Raw genomic sequence first — 23,058 nt, 5'->3', positions numbered from 1 at the left:
CTCTGTTCGCAACCTAACGAGTTCCTGCCATATACATACCCACCATCTTAGTTAGAATCCAGCTACTTTACTTCAACGTGGATTTTTGTTCTCCGCCAAACTCCAGGAACTCCACGATTTGAATTTGAAGGAACAATTTTAACCATTTGGGCTTACTTCAAAGGCTAGGTTAGAGAATTTATACTATGAACCCCAAACAGAAGCGGGTCATTCAATATACAAGCGTACGCAAAAGCGACTTAAGGCAAGGTAAGGCAAGGAATGCAGGTTTGGCAACGGCCTTAACAATCTCATTACGGAAAAAATCTGGGCAAAACTCTCACCTTCTAATTTATCCCCCAAGTGTCTGTCTCACCCGCAGCACGCTCCGGTGCCACACACACACACACACACACACACACACACACACACACACGCACAGACACGCATACACCCCCCCCCCGAAAACCCGAATTTCCCACAGCATTTCCACCAGCTCTACCACCACACACAATACCTGTATAAACACTCCTTTTCCACACAAATAAAATCCAAAACAAAAGCACTCCTGCACAAAAAGCACTCCTGCACAAGGCCCAACATTGCTCCTCACACACCAAAATCACACAACCCCCGTCACACGACTTAATCCCCCACCCCCGCCGAAATACACGTTAAAACACCCTTAAAAAAATCTCATCTGCATCTCTGCATTTGCACTGCCATCTACTATCCCTTCCTAACCCTCAAAAAACACAGCGCACATCCAAAAGAACCGGGTTCCCAAACCTCTTCCCCCCATCCTACACAACCCCCCACCATAAAAAAACAAAACGAGCAGAAAACATAAACACTAGCACTCGACAACAAGCACTCCTACTCCTACTCCTACAGGGGAAATGCCTCCTGCAGCACCGCCAGGTCCTTGCTTTCCACAGCCTCCAACAGATCAATCCGACCGGAACACGTCAACACCACACGCATATAGTTCCACACGTGCTCGGCCGAGGCGTTGAGGCCCAGTGCGCGGACGTAAAAGGCGGCCGAGCGGTCGTAGTCTCCGAGGTTGGCGAAGGAGATGGCCATGTTGGTCCAGGCGCGCATGTAGTTGGGCTTCAGATCTAGGGCCTGTGGGTTGCGGTGAGGCGCGGCGTGGGTGGCAGAGAGATCGGGGTTTGGCGGGGAAGGGGGAAGGACGAACCACACACGATTGAAGCTGCTGCCAGGGCAAGAGAGGGGGAAGGCGGAGGGTTTCCTCGGGAGCGGGGGGGGAAGAGGAGAGGTACGGGAGGTATGGGAGGGGAAAAAAGAAGACCACCGTGTGTTGTGTCGACCCGGGAATGCGAGAGTGGGCGCGTGGGGGGATACTTAAGAAGGAAGTGGGTGGAAACAGACCAGCTGAATAAGGTCAATGCCGTACAGTACGGCACCAGGGGTTACCTTTTGGTAAGCCGCCAGGGCCTCGCCACTCCGGCCATTATTGGCGAGCGTAGCCCCCAGCTTGTTCCAAAGGCTGTAGTCTGAGGGACGTAGCTCCAGGGCGCGTTGGAAGGCTTGTACGGCGGGGCCGTACTGTCGTCCTAAATGGTGCAGTACACCTAATGCCACTTGAAGCTCGGGATCGGACGGCGTTTGGGCGGCTGCGGACTCGAAGATGCGAATCTGTGGGTGTATGCCATCGGGGTGAAAATCGGCGTCGGTGGTTGGGTTGGGTTGGGTTGGGTGGCGGGTTACGAAGTAGCATGACAGTCGCGGGGCGGAGCAACAGTCGGGAAAAAGGAGAGAACAGACCGGCAGACCGACCGACAAGCTGAACAGACCGCGGCAGACAGACAGACAGATCGACAGGCTGAATAACTTTTAATTACATAAAATTGGTGCAAATGTTCTCGAATTTTAGCTTCAGCAGCAAGCAATAGATGCGGCGGCAGCGGACAAGGGGTTTGTTTGTCACAAGGGGAGTGGCGGCGATATATAGAAACAGTGAAAAAAACGGTGTCGTGGGTTTTTAGGTGGGCCGGCAGGTCCCCCTCCTCCTACCCACCCGTGTGGGGTCCTTGGCTGAAACCTGGCACCAGACACCTTAGCCCTTCGTGTCTTGATTCATTAGGGTTTTAGGGTTTCGTATGGTTCACACGCACCCCGTATCCTTCCCACCTAGGGCCCACCCCACCCCCTCTTAACACCCCACCCAGTCACCAAACCGCCCAACCGCCAACCGCCCAACCGCCAACCACCCAGCCACGGGCTCACCACGTGTGTTAGTCGCTGACTGCTGTCCGGGGCCTCCCCCGCCGCCGCATCCAGGGCCTTATACGCCGGCTGGGCCGCCAGCCAGGACCTCAGGTGCCGTACAGCCTCCAACTGGGAGAGCTCGTTGGTATGACTCACACCCAGCGCTAACAGCACCTCAGGGTCCCGTGGGTCGGCTGAGTGGGCGCGCATCATGGCGGCGATAGCCTGATCAGGATACAACACGCAGGACACACAGGACGATGACAGGACAGGATATACGGAACGGTAGAACAGATAATTGTATGAACAAAAACATCCGCCAGGGGTCCGGGGTAAGTCGAACCATCACAGAAGAATCGAGATGATACCCGGGATACCCCCCGGGTGTGTGTGTGAGTGTGTGTGCGAGTGTGTGTGTGTGTGTGTGTGTTTTACGAGTCAAGGTAAAGCAAGGTAAAGCAACTGCGCGAAATCTTAGATTTCGGGGCCTCGAAAACCAGCAACCCGATAACGTACTGAATGCGGTCGAGGAAAGTCACCATGATGCAATTGTTCCAAAAAAACTATATTCTGCAGATCTACCTAGCCCAAACTGCCAAAGGCCTCTCCGCCCGCCCTTCCCCCTCTCCCTCCCACCGCCACCACTATCACCACCACCACTATCACCACCACCACTACCACCTGACGGTCGTCGTCGTTCTCCGCATGCACCGTCCCAAGCAGCCGCCACGCCTCCGCATTCTCCGGATGGGCACGAACCTGTACACGCATACATACATACATACATACATACATACATACATACATACATACATACATACATACATACATACATACATACATACATACATACATACATACATACATACAGGCACACACACACCGGCGTAGCTCACATTGGAGAGGCCGGAAGGCGGGTGAGGACGCGGCCCCCGATCGCGATGCGAGGTCAGTCCACGCCACCCCCCACGCACACACACACACATCCGCCCATCCGTCTATCTCTGGTATTTGCTTCACTCGTCCGTGGTTCATCTTAACAGTCCCCCCCATCACACACACACACACACACACGAGGCCTTCAAGCTGCTGCTCACCTCGGCTTCCAGAGCTAGTGCCGCTTCACTGAGAACTCCGCGTCTGACACACAGCAAGGGGGGGGGTAGAGGTGGATTGCGGGTTTTTCTAAAGTGTATACGACGATTATCATGGTGAAGGTAACGGTGAAGGTAACGGCGAAGGTAACGGCGAAGGTAACGGCGAAGGTAACGGTGCCGTGTTTGATGGTTTACAAGTCAAGTGGGACGGTTGGAAAAGGGGGGAAAAACGAACCACACAAGGGAAAAGGGGGGGAAGAGGGGCGAAAAGAGGCCCCCACCCGCCTATCCACCCATCCAACCACCCATCATCACCCACCTGAACAGCTCCTTGCCTTTCTGTTGCGCCTCCGGGTCCCCCAGAAAGGGGTTGCTCTCAGAAAACACGTACTCCCCGGGACCAGCACGCTCGTACGTATGTGTACCCCCCAGTCCGAAGCTCTCCTCCACAGCGCCGTGGCCGTACAGACGCTCCCACTCCTCAAACTGCCGTTCTTCGTCCTAGGAGAGAGGGGATGGAGGGGGGAAATGACGTGAGCAAACTGATCCTTTAATTCATAAAGGAACAGCTGCCAAGCGAGTGCCAGGCTCAGGCTCAGGCTCAGGTACGTAGCGCCAACACGCTCGCAAGCGGTGCTGTTGCCTTCTTTGTAATAGACAGACATACACACACACATACACACACATACACACACATACACACACATACACACACATACACAGCATTCAGCAATCCATCCTCCCCCAGGAGGGGCCCAGCGGACATCAAAACACTCATCCCACATCATGACACACACACACACACAGGCAAAGCGCCTACTCGCTCACTCTCGCCACTCATCCCAGTCTCGTAACTCACACAGCAGCAACTCAGCCCACTTTGCCTTTTGCCGTACCCTGTCTTTTGCCGTATCCACCCGGTCCTCCCACCAGGCGATCCCCTCCTCCTCTTCCCCCTCCCGCCAGGCCGCCTCCAACTGGGCACCAGTGGCCGCATCCAGGCCCTCATCCAAACGGAGGTCGGACACGCCGCGAGCAAACTCCTCAACCCAGTCGCCACCTCGGACGGCACCAGCAGCAGCCGGACCGCTGGTAGCGGGACCCGCATCGACAGCCTGCGCACACCCATGCGCACACCGTGCGGAGGCCGTGGGGGTGCGTGGGAGGAAGGGCGACACGTTGGGGCGAGAGAGAGATCGGGAAGCAACAGCGTCCGGCCGAGCCTCACGCCGACCGACCGCTGGGTACCTGACCCAAATCTAACAACCCAACACGGGCACCACCTGTCCGTCTGGAGTGTTGGGGGCCTTATCCGAACCCAACAGCTCAGTTACCCGGAGCCCTTTGGAGCTCCTCCCAGTGTTTTTGCCTACACCGACACCGACAACAGCTTTTCAGTGGGATGACGCTCACGCTTCGTGTGAGACCCGCCCTTCTCCCCCTCCCTCCCCCTCCCTCCTCTCTTTTTTCTCTGTCTCTCCGCGCCCTCTTTCCCCCACCCACCAACCCGCCCTCCCCCGAACGTTGACCCATGGCTCACTCGTCCATGCTCACGGCTCGCGCTGAGCTCATATCGCTCCCCCACCTGCTGCTGCCCAAACTCCGCCGCCCATTGAGATGCCGCTGGAGGTGCCGTACCCTGCTGCTGCCCAAATTCCGCCGCCCAAGACGTCGTCGCCTCCGGGCCTCGCTCCACAACCTTACAGCGAGAACGAGGGTACGGCGGAGACCCGAGATGTGTCAGGTCAGGAGCGAATGGCGGCGTATTTTGGCGGTGTGGAAGGAAGTGGCGGTGTGTATTGGTCCGCAGCTCCGAAACTCTCCGCCCAAGCCAGCTGGTCGGCATGGCGTGTCACCCGCGCTCCCATACCCATGGAACGAAGGAGGACGGGGGAAAGACGAACCACAAACGAAGCTGCTGCTAGGGCAAAAGTGTACCAGGCGTAGAACTGACCGAACGGCGTCCGGCGGGCGGGGGGGGGAAGGCATGTCTTGAGGGAAAACCATCTCCAGCCTTTAACAGCTCCCCCCTTCCATCAAGCCCTGTTCCTGTCCTCAGTCTCCGTCACCTCAAACGTCACCATGTCAAAGCCTTCGTTCCGTCCCCGTCCCCGCCTCCGTCATCTCATTGGTCCACGCCTCCGTCGCGCCCTCCAACAAACCTTATTATCCTCCAAGATCAGCTCGCCCTTGCTCATCTTGCTCACGAACTGCAGGAACTTGGAGTTGCGCATCTTGGGGTCGGAAGCCTGACTCAACACGGCCGCCAGCGCCGCCGACGTCGCGCGCGTGTCCACCGACCCACGGGTCGCCTGTGACGCCCGATCGTCCGAAGCCACGGCCGCCGTGGCCTGCTCTTGTTCCTGCTTGAAATCAGCGGCCCAAGTCGAGGCGGAGTCGGCTGGCACCGCAGCGGCGGCGGCGGCGGCGGTGCCCGTGAATTCCGCCGCCCAGGCCGCTGGTGGCGGCACCGCCTGTGCTTGTGCGAATTCGTTCGCCCAGCCGGTAGACGGCGGTCGTAGAAGGCTGGCAGGACTGCGGGGCCCCGCGGGGGGAGCAGCGGAGGCCGTCACACCACATGATAGTTTTCGGCAGGAAATTATCAACATTATCAACAACATGAAAAAAAATAGTTGCGGATTAAGAGAAAGACAAGTATAAATTATTTGTTGACTTTGGTGTATGGCTTTTTGTGTGGTGTCTAAACGGACACGGACACACACGGCAGTACAAAACAAACACACACACAACACACAGCCCTGACGTACCCCTGCGCCGCCGCCCCCGGGCCATGCCGATGCTCCCAAATCGCGTCCCACTGGCCTGGGCCCCCCGGGAGCTGTGCTGCTGCTGCCGCCGCCGCAGACGCCGCCGCCAGCTCCGCCGACGCTGACGGCGGCGGCGCGCCGGTGGCCGCGGCCCGCCAGGCTTCGTGCCAGTCTGCATGGTGCACGTGGTTCAGCTGCGCGGGCAGCTCTCGAGGATCTATCCGGAGGGAGGCCAGCAGGTGGCCAACCTGCACCGAAATTTAAAATTTCAAAATTTCTGCAAAAAATTTTCAGTTTCCTCAATAATATCTTGAATTTGCGCTGCGTTAGATTTTTTCAGATTGGTGATATTGAAATGAAATTTAAACGCAGTAGTGTCAATAACCTAGAAAGGTGCTTTTGTCGTGTTGTCGTGGTGCTTACCTGCATATCCGCAAATTTGTCCCCTTGGTCGGCGTACAGGTGCCGAGCCATGATAGTGGCGCGGTCCCGGATGCGGACCTTATCCGCCACCGTGAGCTGGGTAGACAGTTCGGGAGGCAGCAGGCCCGCAGCCGCGGCGGCACCGGGGGCCAGCGCGCTGCGGACAAAAGCCTGACCAACAACGGCAACAAGAGGTTGGGATGGGGGTGGGGGAAAGACGAACCACAAACGAGTGGGGGCGGGGCGGGGGATGGGGGTGGGGGGGGGGCGGGGGATTATACGCAGCGGGTGGTTTTCCTTGCAGATTGGAATTAGCACACGCATGGCGGCACGCCATGTGCTATCCAGGCAGGCAAGCGGTGGCCATAAGCCGTCATTACACAACTCCCCTCCCCTCCCCTCCCCTTCGGCTTCCCTCCTCTCCCCTCCCCTCCCCTTCGGCTTCCCTCCTCTCCCCTCCCCTCCCCTTCGGCTTCCCTCCTCTCCCCTCCCCTCCCCTTCGGCTTCCCTCCTCTCCCCTCCCCTCCCCTCCCCTCGGCTTCCCTCGGGACCCAGTACCCCAAACACCGACCGACGCGCCCAAGGGGATTCCGTACTGGATCTGACGTGAGGATGATCTAGATCCAAAACATTTCCTCCCCCCCATAGTATATCAACCCTACCGCAACGCAGACCGGACGAGAGCCTACCTGAAAGTGAGGTGCCAGCATGGGGGGTGGCCCCCGGGGCATCAGCTCCCCTGCAGCCGTCGGCGCTAGTGGCGGCGCTGGGGGCGCCAGCACAATAGGCCCCGGGACACGAGCCTCCTGCGCAGGGCCCCACGGGACGAATAGTAACGTGCTGAGCTCAAGGCCCAAAAGTGCAAGCTGGATCGGCAGCCCCAATCCCTCAATGTCATCCTTACACCTCCCCCATTTTCTTGTAGTAAATCCTGCTGCCTCCTCTTCCGTTGCCGCCGGCGCCTTGTGCTTTTTTCCGGCCCCTCCCCTCCGGCCGGAGGCAAAATGGACCGGAAGCTCAAGCGGAACGGAACCGTGAACAACCTCGGGCTGTTCCTCTTACCCCTCGGGACGTCTGTTCATTCACCTGTTCATTCATCACCTGGGTTAAGGCGGAGCTTTACTGAGGCGGAACCTACACTACTTCATAATCTTCTCTAAGAGCACTATCCATACCGCGGCTCTCCGGGGCCCCTCAAGCCTTCCATCAAGTTCGCGCTTTTGGACATATGCTCCTGGCGGTCCGTGATGCCTTGCTTTTCTGCAGCCACTGCGGCTGCCCCTCCATGCCTCCATGATCACTGGAAGGACCGCCCTACACACCTGACCATGAAAGATGGCGTCCCATTCCGCAGGGGCTGCAGCCGCCGCCGCGGCGGCAGAGGGTCCCCCATGGATACCCTGAAGGAAGGACTCCGCAGCTGCTGCATCCTGCGGTGGAAGCGGCCGCGGAGAGGGCCGACAGGTGCAAAAAAAGAAGCCGAAAAGAAGGAAAGAAAGCATAAGCCGAAGGCGAAGCCGAAGACGAGGCTAGAGGACAGGCCTTGGGAGGGGACGGCTACCAGTAAACAGCACAGTGGTGAATGTTGCCGACCCCGCGTGACCTTGCCCTTTCCCAGCCCCACGCTAAGCCCCTACCATTCGTGGCGGGCCCAATCCCGGGACCTGTAAGCCGCTGGGACCCGCCATTGCTAGCTCCGCAGGGGTATGGACGTGGCGAGCGAAGGTGCTGGGGCCCGCAACACCGGGGCCCATACCCGGCAGCTGGTGCGTGGGGGTCGAGAGGGACGGGGGCTAAGGGTACGGACGTAGGAGGATGGTTTTTGACTGGGTGGAAATGATTAATTATCCGGAAGGAATCCGGGGGGGCAGCGGAGGTGAGTGGCATGTAGGGCTGCAGGTTACGGGATTGCGGGAAATAATGATGCGCGCGGAGGGCTTGTTGCTTGATTGCGTGTTGATAGGCATGGGTGCGCGGACGTACAGGAGAGGAAATCCAACTGACCAGGCATACAGAGGTTGAGCATGCGGGAGGTTTTTCCCAGGACGTAAGCTACACAAAGCCATGATTATTGGAAAGAGGGGTTACCATAGCATAGTTCTTATGCATTTGCTTTTCCAAGGTTAAGAGAAGCAAAAAACACTTGTAGGTCGCAATGTACATGCAAATAGCGTGATGCCAAAAGACTCGTACACAGAAAGAGCGCGGGGGTTGATACGTTTGAGGAAGGGGTGCTGCACAATAGGCAGGAAAGGGGTATCCGGGGGTGCAGAACAGTTGCCGAGCACGGGTGGGGATAGGGGGATGGAAAACCGAGGCGGGTTTGCGTTTGTGTGATTGGCGAAGTTAGCATCAGGAAGTACATGGGGAAGCTGGATGGACTATTGGAGTGCATAAAGAACTATTCCACTTCACGAGTCAAGCATGTAGTAATAGGGAACTTGTTGGGGATCGCTTGGGGGAAGGGGGAACCCGGACGACTCAGCAGGAGAAACCTGCGTGGTTTTCCACGTGCGGATGGAGAAATAAGTCCGCAGACCCTGCTGGCGTACCTCCCGAAGCTGCTCCTGCGTTTTTCCAGCTCCGCCCAGAAGCGTGTTGACAAGTCCGCCCAGCGCATTCGATGGCCCAGCACCATCGCTGGGTGTACACATATCCGAGCCGGCAACAAGGTCCCGTAAGGAAGACATCTTTGTTTACTGTCAGAGATACAGCGAGTCTGCTTTACAGACACCAGAGGCGTCTGTGTCTCACGTCCCTTATGGAGCAAACACAGCCGGTCGCGATGCGGCCTACAAAATTTCAACCCATGCAATATACATAAATTGGTGTTAAGAAAGGAGTAGCAATCTTCCGGGAAGAAACATTTTGTAAACGAAGCTGCCGTTCCTGCCTGGTTCTATTTAGTGGATACAATATTTGCAATTTTATTCATCAATTCCAACATGTTTTTAGAAAGTTTTCAGACGATGGGTAAGCCGCTCGAAAAAGTTCGTTATCCACGCAACCGGATCCAGCTGCATGACCCAAATGTGTCCAGCACTGCAGCTCTTCTTGGAAAAGCTTCCCAGATCAAGATGTACTGTGCGGTAGCCGTATTCACAGAATCAACTCTTTAAGGGTAATTTTTCAATCTTGCCAAAGGCCACGAATAAGTTGTATGCATGGAAATGCCTTGAAATCTCGAGTGCCGCATGGTTTCTACTTGCGCAAAAAATGAATACCGCATCCATCGTCCGGTCGCTCGCGGAGCAGTCGGAGCAACTCTCCCGGGACTTGGACAGCTTTTCTGACCGCGCCTTCGAACTACAACGCTTGGCAAAGGTCCTGCAGGAACGGTCGGGGCGTAAATACGTTGACCAAGCTGTTCAAGTGGAAACGACTGCTGTGGGAGCGCCTGCGTACCGTGAGTCAGCCCAGCAGTTGGCACCATGACGAAAAGCTAGATTACAAGTAGCTTATGCTAGCTACTCCGCAACCTACTGCAGCTCATGGATGGCAGCATTTTCCAGAAGAGCGTGCGCAAAGCATGGACCAAGGAAAACACAGGAGGGAACAAGGACAGCCCTGCCAAGGGCACAGGCTAGCAACAACATTCCCGGATTGCGACCTTGGCCACGGCCATCTTTTTGCCAATCTCACACCCTGCCCTGGCACCTTCAGTGTGTACCCTGAAGTCGCCATGCGCCAGAGCCTCCTAAGTTCCCCTCGGGGCCCCGCTAAAGCCCCCATTCCCTGCCGCGATTTTTCCAGATCTCGACCGCGCCAAGCGCCTAGCGCCCTTCTCCTTCTCGCCCTTTGATCGAAAAGTCAACTGGCGTAAGCTTCGTGCATTAAACGTTGATCGAGTGGTGAGTTCTGCTTTTAGCCATACAAAGCACGTCTCCGTGTAGGGCGAATTAGCACAATCAGGACGAGCTTGGTTTTTGTGGACTCTGCACTTCAAAGCAGCGCCAGACACCGCGCGCAGAGTTGCACATGCAGCAGAGACCGCCGTAAAACCCAAACGCAATTTACACAGAGATTTTTCTTCAGCTAGCGGCATGTGTCATGTCTTGTATGAGCAACAGTTTCCTCGTATTCCCCGGGGCGACTGGCGGCTGTCATGCGGGGTCTGGGGAATGAAGTCGAAGCTCTCGGGTGTCGGCCGCTGCTGTCAGATGATGGAAATGTCCACTCAGGACTCCGATGGGCGCTTCCGGGTCATCTGGACATTGTTTGGCGATTTTTTGGCGATTTGGGTCGCGGCACATCAACCCTGTGGTGTGATCCACCCTGATCTGCTCCTGGACGACGGACTCGCTTCCTAGTGATTCCAGCTCGAGATTCTGCCGTGCAAGACGCGAAAAATTCTGTGCCGTATACCGCCCATGTTTCTTCTTATACGGCACCTTCCCAGTCGTCTCGAGTTTAGCGGTGTTTTATCGACCTCAAATCAAATCCAATTTGCGGCAGCATGACTATTGAAGTGACCCATATGCGCCATGTGGGTGGAAGTCTCATTACTGGAGTCTTCCTCGACATCATCGCTTGTTGGCGAAAATTCCGGTCATGGCGTTCATCCGATTTCCAAGTTCTCATCGTGCTCGGAAACAACATTGTTTCGCTTCTGTCAGGAATGCACATAACGTTTTTATGTTCGCGCTCGTGTGTGCTCGCATGTGTGTGCTCGTGGTAACTCATAGGTCCGTGAAACCGACACGCGCACCCTACTTGAGATGTACGGCGAGATGGCGTACGCGGACTTGGAGAAAGAGAGCGTGTACGACTTGACCGAGTCAAACCTTCTCAAGGTACGTCAACTTTGAAAAAGATGAACCGAAGGCAAGGGGCAACGTGAGTTGGCCAGCAACGTGGGGCCGGTACTATGCTCAGGTAGTGCTTAATCAAGACACATGTCTTGTTTGGTTTCCGTAAGCTGCCCCCCTCCCCACGTGCACCTACTGAGGAAGGTGCTACCTAGGCACTATTTCACCTTTTGCGCACTACTCACCTTACCTTATGTATTTTTAGAGATGTATCATCCCCCCCATAGAACCACCACCACATACACGCCCACGGACTTCGATACTTCTGGACGCACCTTGATGTCGTTATACTTCTGGACGCACCTTGATGTCGTTATACTTCTGGACGCACCTTGATGTCGTTATACTTCTGGACGCACCTTGATGTCGTTCTGACAAACGACATACGCACGCACGCACTCACACGTGCCATCCTCACCAGTTCCTGTCCACGACTCCACGACTGCGATATTACTAAAGAGACACACACACACGCACAGCTAGTTTATTAAAAAGCCCCACACACACGCACGCGCGATCGCGCGCGTGTGTACAGATGGTCCGCATCATGCAGCTGTTGCTGCAGCATCAGCAGTTCCAGTTGGACCAGGGACTGGGTGTGCAGCAGCAGCTGCGTGAGGAGCAGGTGTCCACACTGGGGGTGCTCCAGATGATACCCCACCTGGACATCAAGGGCGTTGGCGAGGGCCTCACCAAGCTGCAAGGTAAAAGCGGTCTGTGCGTCTGCACGGGGTGGGTTAGGCGTGTAGGGTATGCGACGGGGTGGAATTAGGGTTTTAGGGTTAGGGTCTTAGGGTTAGGGTTTTAGGGGTAGGCGTGTAGGCTATGCGACGGGGTGCACCGTGCGCCGAGGGCTGTGAGTTGGCGATGTACGGACAGGACGTGTAAAGTGTCGTAAAGCTGAGCCTCTGTTTATGTGAGTAGAGTAGTGCATGTAAGGCGTATGATGCGCCCTGATGCGCGCTACTGCCTGTAGTAGGGGAATTGGAGCAAGTGCCTTCAGCTGTGGTGGTGATGTGGTGGTGCTTGGAGCTTGGCAGGAGGTCGTTTGACAGGACGGAGCGGCGAACGGAGAGAGTTCGGCGCCTGCCATGTACGATACCTTAGCCCTTCTATCGGTCCGGTCCCATGCCGCGCTTCGGCGCCTGCCTCACCCCACCACCACCACCACCACCTTCAAGAACGCCTTTTGGTCAGTTCTACTTCTGGTACACTCTTGCCCTGGCAGCAGCTTCACTCGTTCGTCGTTCGTCTTCCCCCCCCCCCATCATCATCCCATCTCCCCCTCACGCTTCTCCCCAGGCGAGTTCTACCAGGTAGCGGATGCGGACATGGAGGCCATGTTTGCGCAGGTATGGGCCGCGGCAGCTGGCTTGAGGTAGGCTGAGGTAGACTGGTGAAGTGTCTCGGAGCCGAGGTCGCTGTTGGGAGCTGGAGTTGAAGTTGGGGTTTGAGTCGTCTTACTTCCAACCTTGGTGCGGAAGTATTAGTCAACCAAAAAGAAGGAGAAGACAGAGAACGGAGGCGCCGTCGCACCTTGATCAACGTCACTGCCAAAACAGGAAACTATGCTCGCCAGCTGCAGGAGAAGAAAGATTCGTCAGGATCAGCATCATCATCAGCATCACCACCGGCATCTTCTTCTTCTTCTTCTTCCTTAGCTCCCCACACCCAGGAAGGACCCCCAGGACACCCAGGAAGGACCCCCAGGACGCCCGTCCTCTCACCTCCACTTCCCGCATCTTCACGGCATCACATCCGCACAGACTGACGTAATGTTACAGTACGGCAATCTTGGCGGAAAAGGAAAAGCGAGCGATGCTATCCTGATGTTTTGTGCAGGTCCGTACGGAGGAGCGTACGGGAGCGCGGGACACACTGGCAAATAACGTGGACCAGGCAAAGCAGGTAAAGAAAGCGGCCATCTATGTCAGACGATGATTTTCCAGAAAATTTAAATAAAACTAGTGTTTTTGCCGTCGGGTTTCAGCCGCCCAGGTGTCCTACATGTCTAAACGTGGTACGGGGCTAAGGATTATCGTACGGGCCCAGAAGAGAGAAAGAATGAATGCAATCGAGGGGATGGGAGGCGTTGTCAGGCGCCGTCGTCGTGATCTCCTGCGTTTGGAGCTGTCTATAACTACGTCTCATGAGCTCTTATATTTATGTCCTACGAGAAAACAGGCGCGACGATTTTACAATGTTACCAGAACTGCCGCCACCACCACCACCACCATCGCCCCCCCTCACACACCTTCCGGACACCCACCTTCACATCAGCTGAGGGCCATCCATCTGCCTAGCACCCAACAATTCCTCAGATCTGCCTACTTACGCACCCGCGTGGCGCTTAATGCCAGGCAGGCAAGCAACGCAAGCCAAGCTGCTTCCTCGGGGACCATCCCTCAGCGTTTTTTTTTGCTCTCCCCGTCGCAATGCCCACTGCTGAATCCTCTTTTCCTTTTAGCTCCTGCGGCTCCTGACGCCGCTGCTACTACTACTACTACTACTACAGCAGCTCAATCAATAGCTGGACCTGGCACACAATTAACAATGAGAACTCTGCTGGCGCTACTGCTACTTTACCTCCGACGACGCTGCCGGTGCTACTGCTGCCATTAATTGCAATCGATGCAGATTTTGGACCTGCGGGTGTTCGGAGGGTCTTCGGTGGCACCCAAGGGCGCCTCCGTCACCTCAACGCCATCAGCGCCGGCGGCACCAGCCGTACCAGGAGGGAACATAGACGCGGGGGCAGCGGCGGCGACGGCAAACCTTGAGGCCGCCCCTGGAGGGTTGATGTCTCAACAGCATTCGTCGCGTGCTTCCAGCCGGGCATATGCCAGGCTGACGGCAGCGCCGGGAAGTAGCCGCGGGGCTCCCGCCTCCTGAAGTTATCAGCAGAGCCAAGGTCCACAAATGAGACGAACTTGAACTTGAACTTGTGCGTGGGCGGACACAACTACCATTGATAGGAGTTGCTGCATGGGGGGGATGCGGATGCGTGGACTGCTGAGCGTCAGGATTAGGATAGCCGCGTGCATCACACGGGGCGTGTTTTGTATACGGCGCGTGCTCGGTGTAACGCGTGTAAGGACAGACACGTGCACCGCTGCACCGCTTTGCTGTCTGCGATGCGCCGCTTATGTCTGCTTGCGGGAGTGACGGTGGGGTGGGGGAAGCAAGAGTGCGCACGTGCGCGTGCGCGTGTATTTTTATGATCTACGTGTGTGTACGCGTGTGTGTGGATAGGGAAGTAGCACGTGCATGCGTGCATGCATGCCTGTAAAACGGATGTGACTTGGTGCTCCTTTTTCTGCGTGTTAAGGGATGAGACATGAGGGGGCATGAGCCCGGGAGGGGGTGGTTGGGTTGATGTGTACGAGAGGGCGGAGGTCTGTCGGTGACGACCAAGTGTCCGGCGACCAAGGCCTCTTGTCCTCGTTGGAGGGATACTGTGACAGAAGTACATGCACGCCCCTCCACAGGCATTCTTCTTTCGTAAGCCCGCAGCGATGGTTATAATCCTGTAAATGCTGTACTTTGATACATGTACATGTACATCGTCCTTCCATTCATGCATGGCTTGCCGAGCCCGTTACGATACGGCCCTGCTCCTAGCACTTGTAGCCTTTTTCTGGCACCGCTGTAAGAATCGCTTCCATCCTTCCTTCCTTCTTTCCCGGATGACGCTTCCTTTAATTCCCGGATTGACGGTTTTTTCCGTGTTTTTCCAGTTTAAAGAGAATCAATGAAGTTTACAGCAGGAAGTTTGTGGTGATTGCGCTGACTTGCCGGCACGCGATAAGGTATGACCCGTGGGTCAACCTTATCGCTTGGCATGACTGTAATCCTTTCCTCCGGTCCTCGGGAGGCCGCTGCTTCTGCTTTACGAGTTATTAGTCAATCTTCATTACGGAGATAATGCCCTCTCTGAAAGCAGAGCACACAACAAAACCTTGGCGTTAGATTTTTCTGGGGATATGTCGAATTTGTGACTGTAATTGTGAGTCGGAAGCCCTAGTCCAAGAACTCGCTTTCCGGTCGCAGGTTGAGGATACGGAAACATCTGGGCACATCGCAAAAAACAGCGACGAGTCCCCCCGGATGAAAATCTACAACATCTAACAGTCGCAACATTAATTCACGTTCTGGATTTCTGATTTCTCTTGGATCCGTTTCCGTCTGCATTGGCATTAAATTGTATCCACATACACCGCCGCAGAAGAATAGCAATTGGCCCGTCGCAACAGCTCACAAGAGTGCTCGAGACACGTAGCATCAGCATCATAAAATCGTCGCCGTAGTCTCTGGCGGTGCTGCTGCACACGTCTCACGTCAGACGTCCAGAAAACGACGTCCTGAGAGTGCAATTTCCTAGCTACGTTTCTCCTAGCAGCTCAAACACCTTCGATAGAGAAGTGAATTTGAGGGATGAAGTCTATCCTCCATCGCTCGCTGGGCAGCCGAAGCATGGCAGAGCCCGTTAGAGCCTTCCCTTGGTTTGTTATTGGGGGCCAGCCGCGGTCCATCCGGTCGCCACCGCAGCCAGGTCCGGCAGCAGCCGTCGCCGGCCACCGCGGCGTCCTGCCGACGGCGGGGTATTTGCACTGGCGGCTCCGCCGCCGCAGCGGTAGCTCCGTCGTTCCGCCGCTGGCGGCCACAGATCCTGGAGGAGGAGGAGGTGGCGGCGGCGGAACCGCCGAAGAAGCACGAACCGGCAACAAGGCCTCCCGGCGCCGCGCCAACCCTGTTCCCGCACCATCATCGTCACCGTCGTCGCGCAACTCTGCATCTTCAAACGACGCGGATGCGTCGCGGCCGCCGCCCACTGGCATGTCTGCTGGCGGCGGCGGCAGAAGTCAGTCTGAGCGCGCCGCTACAGCCGCGGCGGAAGCGACTGTCGCGGAAACGGAGGCTTGGCGGCGCCAGCAGCAGAACCCGCAAACCCAGCCCCAGTCTCAGCTCAAATCGGTGTCTGATTTCCGTACAAGTGACCGCATCGCGGAGGCGCTCAACGCCGCCGCGGCGGCGGCGACGGAAGAGGCCCCTCTGCATCCCCACGCCAGCGGCAGCATCGAAGTCCTCCGTACACACCCTCACGAGTTCACCTGCAACGAGCCCAACACTTGCGGCGGCACTATCCTGGTGGCGCTAGATGATACGGACGACGCGGCGGCGGCGGTGGAGTGGGTGGCGAAGAACCTGTATCATCCAGGTAGAGGGGGAGAATGGGGAAGAGGTTGGAAAAGGGAGCCACGCGAAGTCCCAGTCAGCCGTGTTTGTCGTACACCATGGCCACCGCTACGGCGTCGTACATCGTCCATGCATCTGGAGCCCATCTCACCCCCTCCCGGTGAAGCCTCAGGAGTAATAGGTTTTCCTCTTAATATCGCTGGTGCTTATCAGTTCTGTCACACGCAACCAATTAATTATTTTATTATTTTCAATTTTTTGTTTTATTCTTGCTGTAATATTTATTGCGGTGTTGTTTTGTTGCTGTTTCCCTAATGGTGATGATTCAGGCGTGGACGAGCTACGTGTCGTACACGTAGTGTGTGATCCGCGGACACTGCAGTGGCAGACTTCACTGGGCACCACGGCTTCGGGCCGCTCCATTGCCGTGAGCTCTCACGACCTGGGACTGGGCACCGCAGCCGGGGGCGGCAATTACGGCAGTGTCGAGGTTGATTTGCATGTGAGAGCGTCGGGGTCTGTGTGGATGGGTGGGTGGTGCGTAGGCCGCCTGTATGTCTGTCGCATGTGTTCTGGATGCTGACTGTCGCCTCAATTGGTTCCCCGCAGCCGTTATATAAGTAGCCCATTGAGCAGCAGTAGTAGTAGTAGTAGTAGTAGTAGTAGTAGTAGTAGTAGTAGTAGTAGTAGTAGTAGTAGTAGTAGTAGTAGTAGTAGTAGTAGTAGTAGTAGTAGTAGTAGTAGTAGCAGCAGTAGTAGCAGTAGTAGCAGCAGTAGTAGCAGTAGTAGCAGTAGTAGCAGCAGTAGTAGCAGTAGTAGCAGTAGTAGCAGTAGCAGCAGCAGTAGCAGTAGCAGCAGCAGCAGCAGCAGCAGCAGCAGTAGCAGCAGCAGCAGCAGCAGTAGCAGCAGCAGCAGCAGCAGTAGCAGCAGCAGCAGCAGCAGCAGCAGCAGCAGCAGCAGCAGCAGCAGCAGCAGCAGCAGCAGCAGCAGCAGCAGCAGCAGCAGCAGCAGCAGCAGCAGCAGCAGCAGCAGCAGCAGCAGCAGTAGTAGCAGCAGTAGCAGCAGCAGCAGTAGCAGCAGCAGTAGCAGCAGCAGCAGCAGTAGCAGCAGCAGCAGCAGTAGCAGTAGCAGTAGCAGTAGCAGTAGCAGTAGCAGTAGCAGTAGCAGTAGCAGTAGCAGTAGCAGTAGCAGTAGCAGTAGCAGTAGCAGTAGCAGTAGCAGTAGCAGTAGCAGTAGCAGTAGCAGTAGCAGTAGCAGTAGCAGTAGCAGTAGCAGTAGCAGTAGCAGTAGCAGTAGCAGTAGCAGTAGCAGTAGCAGTAGCAGTAGCAGTAGCAGTAGCAGTAATAGTCATGGCCAACTGCAGCCCTTCACGAACTTGTATTCTTATTCGAAAATTTTCGACTTTTGAAAGGTTTTCTTTTCCGCCCGCCGCCATCGCCCTGGCGTCTGTTTGGTCAATGTACGGCGCACACACAGGATTACCTGTCGCGTTTACAAGCGGCCGCGGGGCGTGTCGTTGATCGGCGCTGCGAGCAGCTGCACCGAGGCGGAGTGAAGTACGAGGTACGGAAGTAAACAGTGTAGGCGTCGTACGACGTATGTTGCGTTGCATGCTTGCAGACGGTACATTATTGGCTCTTCTACTCCATGCTCGTTACTTTTGAGATAGCATTGCTGTGAACCCCAAGGCATGTTCGACACCGACATCCGCAACCTCTCCTATGTCGCCATCTATTTTACATGAAGAGTCTTCTCATACATTTACCTTTTGCTGCTGCTCAGGTTGAGCTGCCTCGGCTGTCGGCCTGTCGGTCTGCAGCCGGCATTGGTGAAACCCTCCTAGATGCCGTACGGCGGTACGACGCCAAACTGCTAGTCGTGGCCAGTCATGGACCAGGTGAGGGCGAAGGGGGAATGTGATCGAACCAGCGACCCATGGGTCTTTGCCTTCGCCTGCTTGAAAAGAGCGATAGAAGCAGCAGAGCTAGAGCCGGATTGGACTCGGCGACCAGCTATCGTACGGCCTAACGCTGGGTTTGCCGCTTGCTGATCTGCTGCTGCTACTGCTGCTGTTGCTGCTTCTGCCCGTCTGCGGTTGTCAATGCCGCTCTGCTTTTGCCGCTCCGATGTACTGTTGTTGTTGCGATTTGCGGTACTATTACCATATAAAGTTTACAATTGCTGTTGCTGTTGCTACAACAACGCTATACGGTTGCTTTTTATCCTCTTTGTTCGCCGCAGGTGCTTTGGCAGAATATGGTTCAGTTAGCCGCTTCTGCTACCAACACTCCCACGTGCCGCTATTACTAGTGCCGAGTATCGAGGCGCAGGCGGCCGCAGCAGCCGCAGCCGCGCGTCGTGCTGCCGCCGTGCCGCTAGCGCCGCCGCCGCCACCGGCTGCTGCTGCAGCGTCGTCGGGGGCGCTGGCCTCCGAGGGTGCAGCCGCCGCTGCGACGGCGCCAGCGGCGGCGGCGGCTTCGACCAGGAGTGAGATCCTTCTTGTTGTTAACCACTTGGAGGAGTTAGCCAGTGTCTGGCAGTGGGTGGCGGACAACTGCGCGCGCAAAGGTGTTGTCTTAGCGTGATGCCTTATGGGGAAGGGGCCGGCCGGCAAGTGGGCACGTGGGCAGAGAGATCACAATCCACCATGTTCCCTAACCTAACTTTGTAATGTTGTGTGTCCTTTTCTTTCATTTTTGATACAGCCTGTGCTCAGGACTGTTTGCTTATGGATTCTGTTTGCTTATGGATTCTGTTTGCTTATGGATTCTTGATGCATGCTTGCCTCCTGTTTATTCCCTAACGAAAGTCCCTTCCCGTGCGGTGTTTTGTGCCGTACAGGTGATGCGCTGTCTATCTGGCATGTGGCTGGACCTAGCCTCAGCGGTATGCCCTCGCTGTCCACTGCCATCGCCAACCAGCTTCAGAGCCGTGGCCTGGGACAGGTGTCGTACAGGCAGCTGTACAGCAGCACGGGAGATCCACAGGATCTAGGTGACCAGGTACGGCACGGCGGGGAGGGGTAGGGCGACGGGTCTGCACCAGCAACTGGGTCCGGATGACCAATAAACAGTAGCAAAAAACCTCGCCTATAGCTGTTCTTGCTACCGCCATGTTAACATATAACATAAAGTCAAAATACTCGAGCATCGTGCCTATGGAAATGTGGTAACTGGTAACGACGCATTAGGGGATGTACAGGCTGTACAGCTGTACAGCCTGTACATCCCCTAATGCTATGCGGGTAAAAGCCTCGAGCACACGATCTGCTTTCTGATGACCCAATTACATAATGCGTGAAAGGGAGGCTGCGTGCCTGTATTGTACTGCGGCACCATCGCTGTCCCTTCCTCGACTCGTTATCTCTTCCGCCGCCTTTGTGCCCCACCTGACAATTTAAAAGCTTCGCAAGCAACAGGCGCTGCTGAGAGGCGCTGCTGCCTCTCCTGTCCTGTGTGAGAACCTTGCTTTGCGTCTTATGCCTTGACGGCAGGCAAGGTCCTCTGTCGTACCTGTCGTGAAACCCTTTTGCCATTGCGGCATGGCCACCACGGCCCGCTCTCCACCACCACCATCATCGTCTCGTCGTCTCGTGACTATCCCCGAGAGAGAAAAGCCTTTGGACCTCTGCAACCCCGATTCCAGGTATGTCATCTGGCCGCCAGTAACCCCGCTGTGAAGATGGTGGTGTTGCTCAACTACTCGAGGAGAGGTCTGCTGCTGGAAGCCCTTCATGGCAGTGTCGCGTCACACCTTAGCCGCAACTGCCCCAAGCCGCTGTTGCTGATGCAGCTGCCAGAGTAGCAGCGTTCACCACCATAAGGAAGCGCCGTGTGTTGGACGGGAGGAGGGCGGTTAGGAGGTGAGGGTTTTAGGGTTTTAGAAACCCTAAAGCTAAACCTGCGATATGAGAATTTGTGGAGCCACGTCGTCTTCTGTTTTAACCTTAGGAAATGTTTGTGGCTCTATTTCTTCCGTGTAACTCCCTTAAGAGCTTGACGTATTGATAGGGGGCTGGGGGGGAGGGTTGAGAGGAGGGTTGGAAGCAGCGAGAGCTGGGTTGCGAGTTGCAACATGGTGGTGCGATACATGCCAGCCTCTATAGAGAAGACGATGAAGATGGTGGTGATAAAGCCAACGACGACGATAAACAGTATGGGTGTAGTCGACACGGGAAGATGCACCGAGACCGCTAGGAGGGCGGCCATGCGGTCTGCAAGAGCAGATAAGGAGATGAGAAGTTTAGCACTACCAGGCTGGGTAATGTGTTTAGCACGGACGCCAAAACACTTGACAGTGCGCATCAGGATGCATACTGGTAGCCTGTCAGCGCTGTCGTACCTTGTGCCTTTTGCCGAGGGCATCCTAATGAGGCTCTTCAAAGGAAGTATCCCGGATGTGGGTCTTGATGCTCTCGTGTCCCACTGTGACGAAAGACATTTCGGTGAGATTTATGGTAGACGGATTTCACGTAGTTGCTGTTGGTCAATCACATGTTCAGTTTTTATCCATGCTTCAGGTTTGCGCCTTAGGATGTCATTTCCTTACTATAAACAAATCTGTCACTGGCTGTTGTTGTAATATTTTTATAATTAAAACCAACGAAGATTAAATCCAGCAGGCTATGGCTGCACAACTTGAGCTTCTCGTCGTGCATCGGCAGGCAACGCCGAGCGTCAGCCCGGTGTAATATCTATGCATCTCTTTCGTCTCTCACCACATCCCACTCAAAAGACTAGCACTCCCGGAAAACACTTTTGGGGGTGTAGGGAGATTCTACTACTAAGAACCACCACCTCAATCCCTGGCAGCAAGACACGCAGGACCATTACGCCATGAGCCAGCATCGAGCCGTGCTGTGCCACAAGTGTGTGCGTCTGTAGGAAAAAAACAGGAAAAGAACTCCACGTACCCGATCAGGTGAAGCGCCTCCAACGACCCGTGGGTCGTTAGGTTCGGCCGCCCGCCGTCATCCGGAGCCTTTTCCCTGCCCTACACACGCCGCCCGACACGCCACTGCCACTACCACCCTGTGTCCCGCTCTCCCGCCAGCAGCATCCTCCACGGAGCAATGGGTGCTTCACATTAAGTAGTCTTCTCTCCTCAAGGAGTTCATTGCCATGTGTGTGCTAAAGCTCCCCGTCGTGGTCTGGTTCCGGAGCCACTACCCCTGCGCCGTTGCCAGCCGGTCTCGCCCGGGAATCCCGTGGAGCGTTACCTCCGGCCCTAACAGCTGCTGCTGCTGCGTCGGTCATCGCCGTCCTGGACCCACCGCCAGCCCCCGTTGCAAAGTAGGCCTCCATAGGGCCCAAAAGCTCTGCCATTGTGGGCATGCGACCTTCCGCCAGCTTGGAAAAGATCTGAAAACGGGATGGGGGGAGGAGCGAAAGCCAAGGATATGAGAAAATCGTTGCCTGGGTTTCTTGACCTGTCCCTCAGCTTGCTTGGTCAACTCATGGTCCAAGCCGTGGCTCGCATCTTTTCGGAGATGCAGTCAGGAAGGATGTGACTTAGGACGATTGGGAATCTTCCGGTACACGGAAAAGCGACGCATGGCTGTGGTGGGTACAGCCAGAATGGAGCTAGTGCCATGCTAAGACGCTAGCCATTACGCACCGCCGCGTCAATTTCAAGCCTCTAGGAGCTACGAATGTGCGACGAGGGGCCCAGACATTTCATCTTCCCCCCTCGCCCCTCCAATTCTCGCATCTCTCCTGTCTCTCCCATGCCGAGTTGCTCTCACCAGCTGTCCGTCAAAGTATATTTCAAACGCCCCCGTGTTCTGAAGGTTAGTAATCAGCATGTTGCCTACGAACCAGACGCCCATCACGGCACCGGGCCGGTTGGATGCCACGTTCTGCGTGTACCAAGCCACTGGCTGCATTCCGAGCTGCCTGAAAATGTGGTCTCCAGCTATGCAGAACGCCAAGGCCGTCATCTGTATGCTCCTAGCCGCCGTGACCAGCGGCCTCTTCCATGCCGGCAAGGGGTACGTGGTACCGTGAACCTCAACCCCGGGAAAACTGCAGCACAGAATCAAATGTGCGTTTTTGTACCGATGCTGGTAAATCATCCCACCTTCCTTAACGTAACTTACCGCGTTCGGACGAGCTGTTGGACTTGACCGAACGCGCCACGCATTCCTCAGCTACTGCAGAAGGAGATATGCACCCGTCCACCCAGCGAAAGGCCACCATCTGGATCTATGGGACTTTGCACTCGAGCACCCCCAAACATACTCATTACATCCGCGCTAAACATTAGGCCTACAATTCCAAGAAGTAGGGCTCCTTTCGCGATGTTTAACTGCATAACGTTTAGCCTTTGTAGAACTGGATTTATGCAAAGACCTTGACGGCTTGGACAGGACCAGGTAAGGAAAAATACAGGTGTTTAGAGTCAAATGCTGACCTGTTATACTAAAAATCGCAATCGGTTGCTCTCCTTGTCAGAATATGTTTGTATATAGTTTCAGGCAATTGTGAGCACAAGGAATGGAGGATACCCTGTACTTCAGGCCGCCACGTAGTGTTTCAAGATACACGTATTCAT

The 23,058-nt window shown here is 55.7% G+C and overlaps 4 protein-coding genes across 4 annotated transcripts; 2 read left to right on the top strand and 2 right to left on the bottom strand.

Annotated features, from left to right (window-relative positions):
- Positions 1-867: 867 nt before the first annotated feature.
- VOLCADRAFT_120154 (uncharacterized protein) lies at positions 868-9,192 on the bottom strand (the record flags this gene model as incomplete). Its single annotated transcript, XM_002945621.1, has 15 exons — positions 868-1,107; positions 1,420-1,641; positions 2,233-2,439; positions 2,851-2,973; positions 3,312-3,354; positions 3,631-3,812; positions 4,208-4,426; positions 4,897-5,010; positions 5,474-5,846; positions 6,080-6,327; positions 6,503-6,598; positions 7,192-7,308; positions 7,825-7,932; positions 8,140-8,265; positions 9,055-9,192. 15 exons carry the CDS (start codon positions 9,190-9,192, stop codon positions 868-870), a joined length of 2,556 nt encoding a protein of 851 aa, XP_002945667.1.
- Positions 9,193-9,650: 458 nt separating this feature from the next.
- VOLCADRAFT_120152 (uncharacterized protein) lies at positions 9,651-13,251 on the top strand (the record flags this gene model as incomplete). The annotated part of the gene is made up of 6 exons (XM_002945981.1): positions 9,651-9,908; positions 10,256-10,353; positions 11,188-11,295; positions 11,846-12,014; positions 12,613-12,662; positions 13,153-13,251. The coding sequence occupies exons 1-6, from the start codon at positions 9,719-9,721 to the stop codon at positions 13,249-13,251; spliced, it is 714 nt and encodes a 237-aa protein (XP_002946027.1). The 5' UTR covers positions 9,651-9,718.
- Positions 13,252-15,783: 2,532 nt separating this feature from the next.
- VOLCADRAFT_115617 (uncharacterized protein) lies at positions 15,784-19,532 on the top strand (the record flags this gene model as incomplete). Its single annotated transcript, XM_002945980.1, has 6 exons — positions 15,784-16,528; positions 16,836-16,933; positions 17,983-18,069; positions 18,289-18,403; positions 18,748-19,074; positions 19,348-19,532. The coding sequence occupies 6 exons, from the start codon at positions 15,784-15,786 to the stop codon at positions 19,530-19,532; spliced, it is 1,557 nt and encodes a 518-aa protein (XP_002946026.1).
- Positions 19,533-21,088: 1,556 nt separating this feature from the next.
- VOLCADRAFT_127265 (Selenoprotein T) lies at positions 21,089-22,968 on the bottom strand. The gene is made up of 3 exons (XM_002945620.1): positions 22,604-22,968; positions 22,250-22,529; positions 21,089-21,866 (listed from the first exon to the last, which is right to left on the bottom strand). The coding sequence occupies exons 1-3, from the start codon at positions 22,816-22,818 to the stop codon at positions 21,636-21,638; spliced, it is 726 nt and encodes a 241-aa protein (XP_002945666.1). The 5' UTR covers positions 22,819-22,968; the 3' UTR covers positions 21,089-21,635.
- Positions 22,969-23,058: the final 90 nt, after the last annotated feature.

This window comes from Volvox carteri (genome assembly GCF_000143455.1).
Source record: "Volvox carteri f. nagariensis unplaced genomic scaffold VOLCAscaffold_1, whole genome shotgun sequence".
In the NCBI taxonomy this organism is placed as follows: Eukaryota; Viridiplantae; Chlorophyta; class Chlorophyceae; order Chlamydomonadales; family Volvocaceae; genus Volvox; species Volvox carteri.
This window is presented reverse-complemented; position numbering and strand designations above follow the sequence as displayed.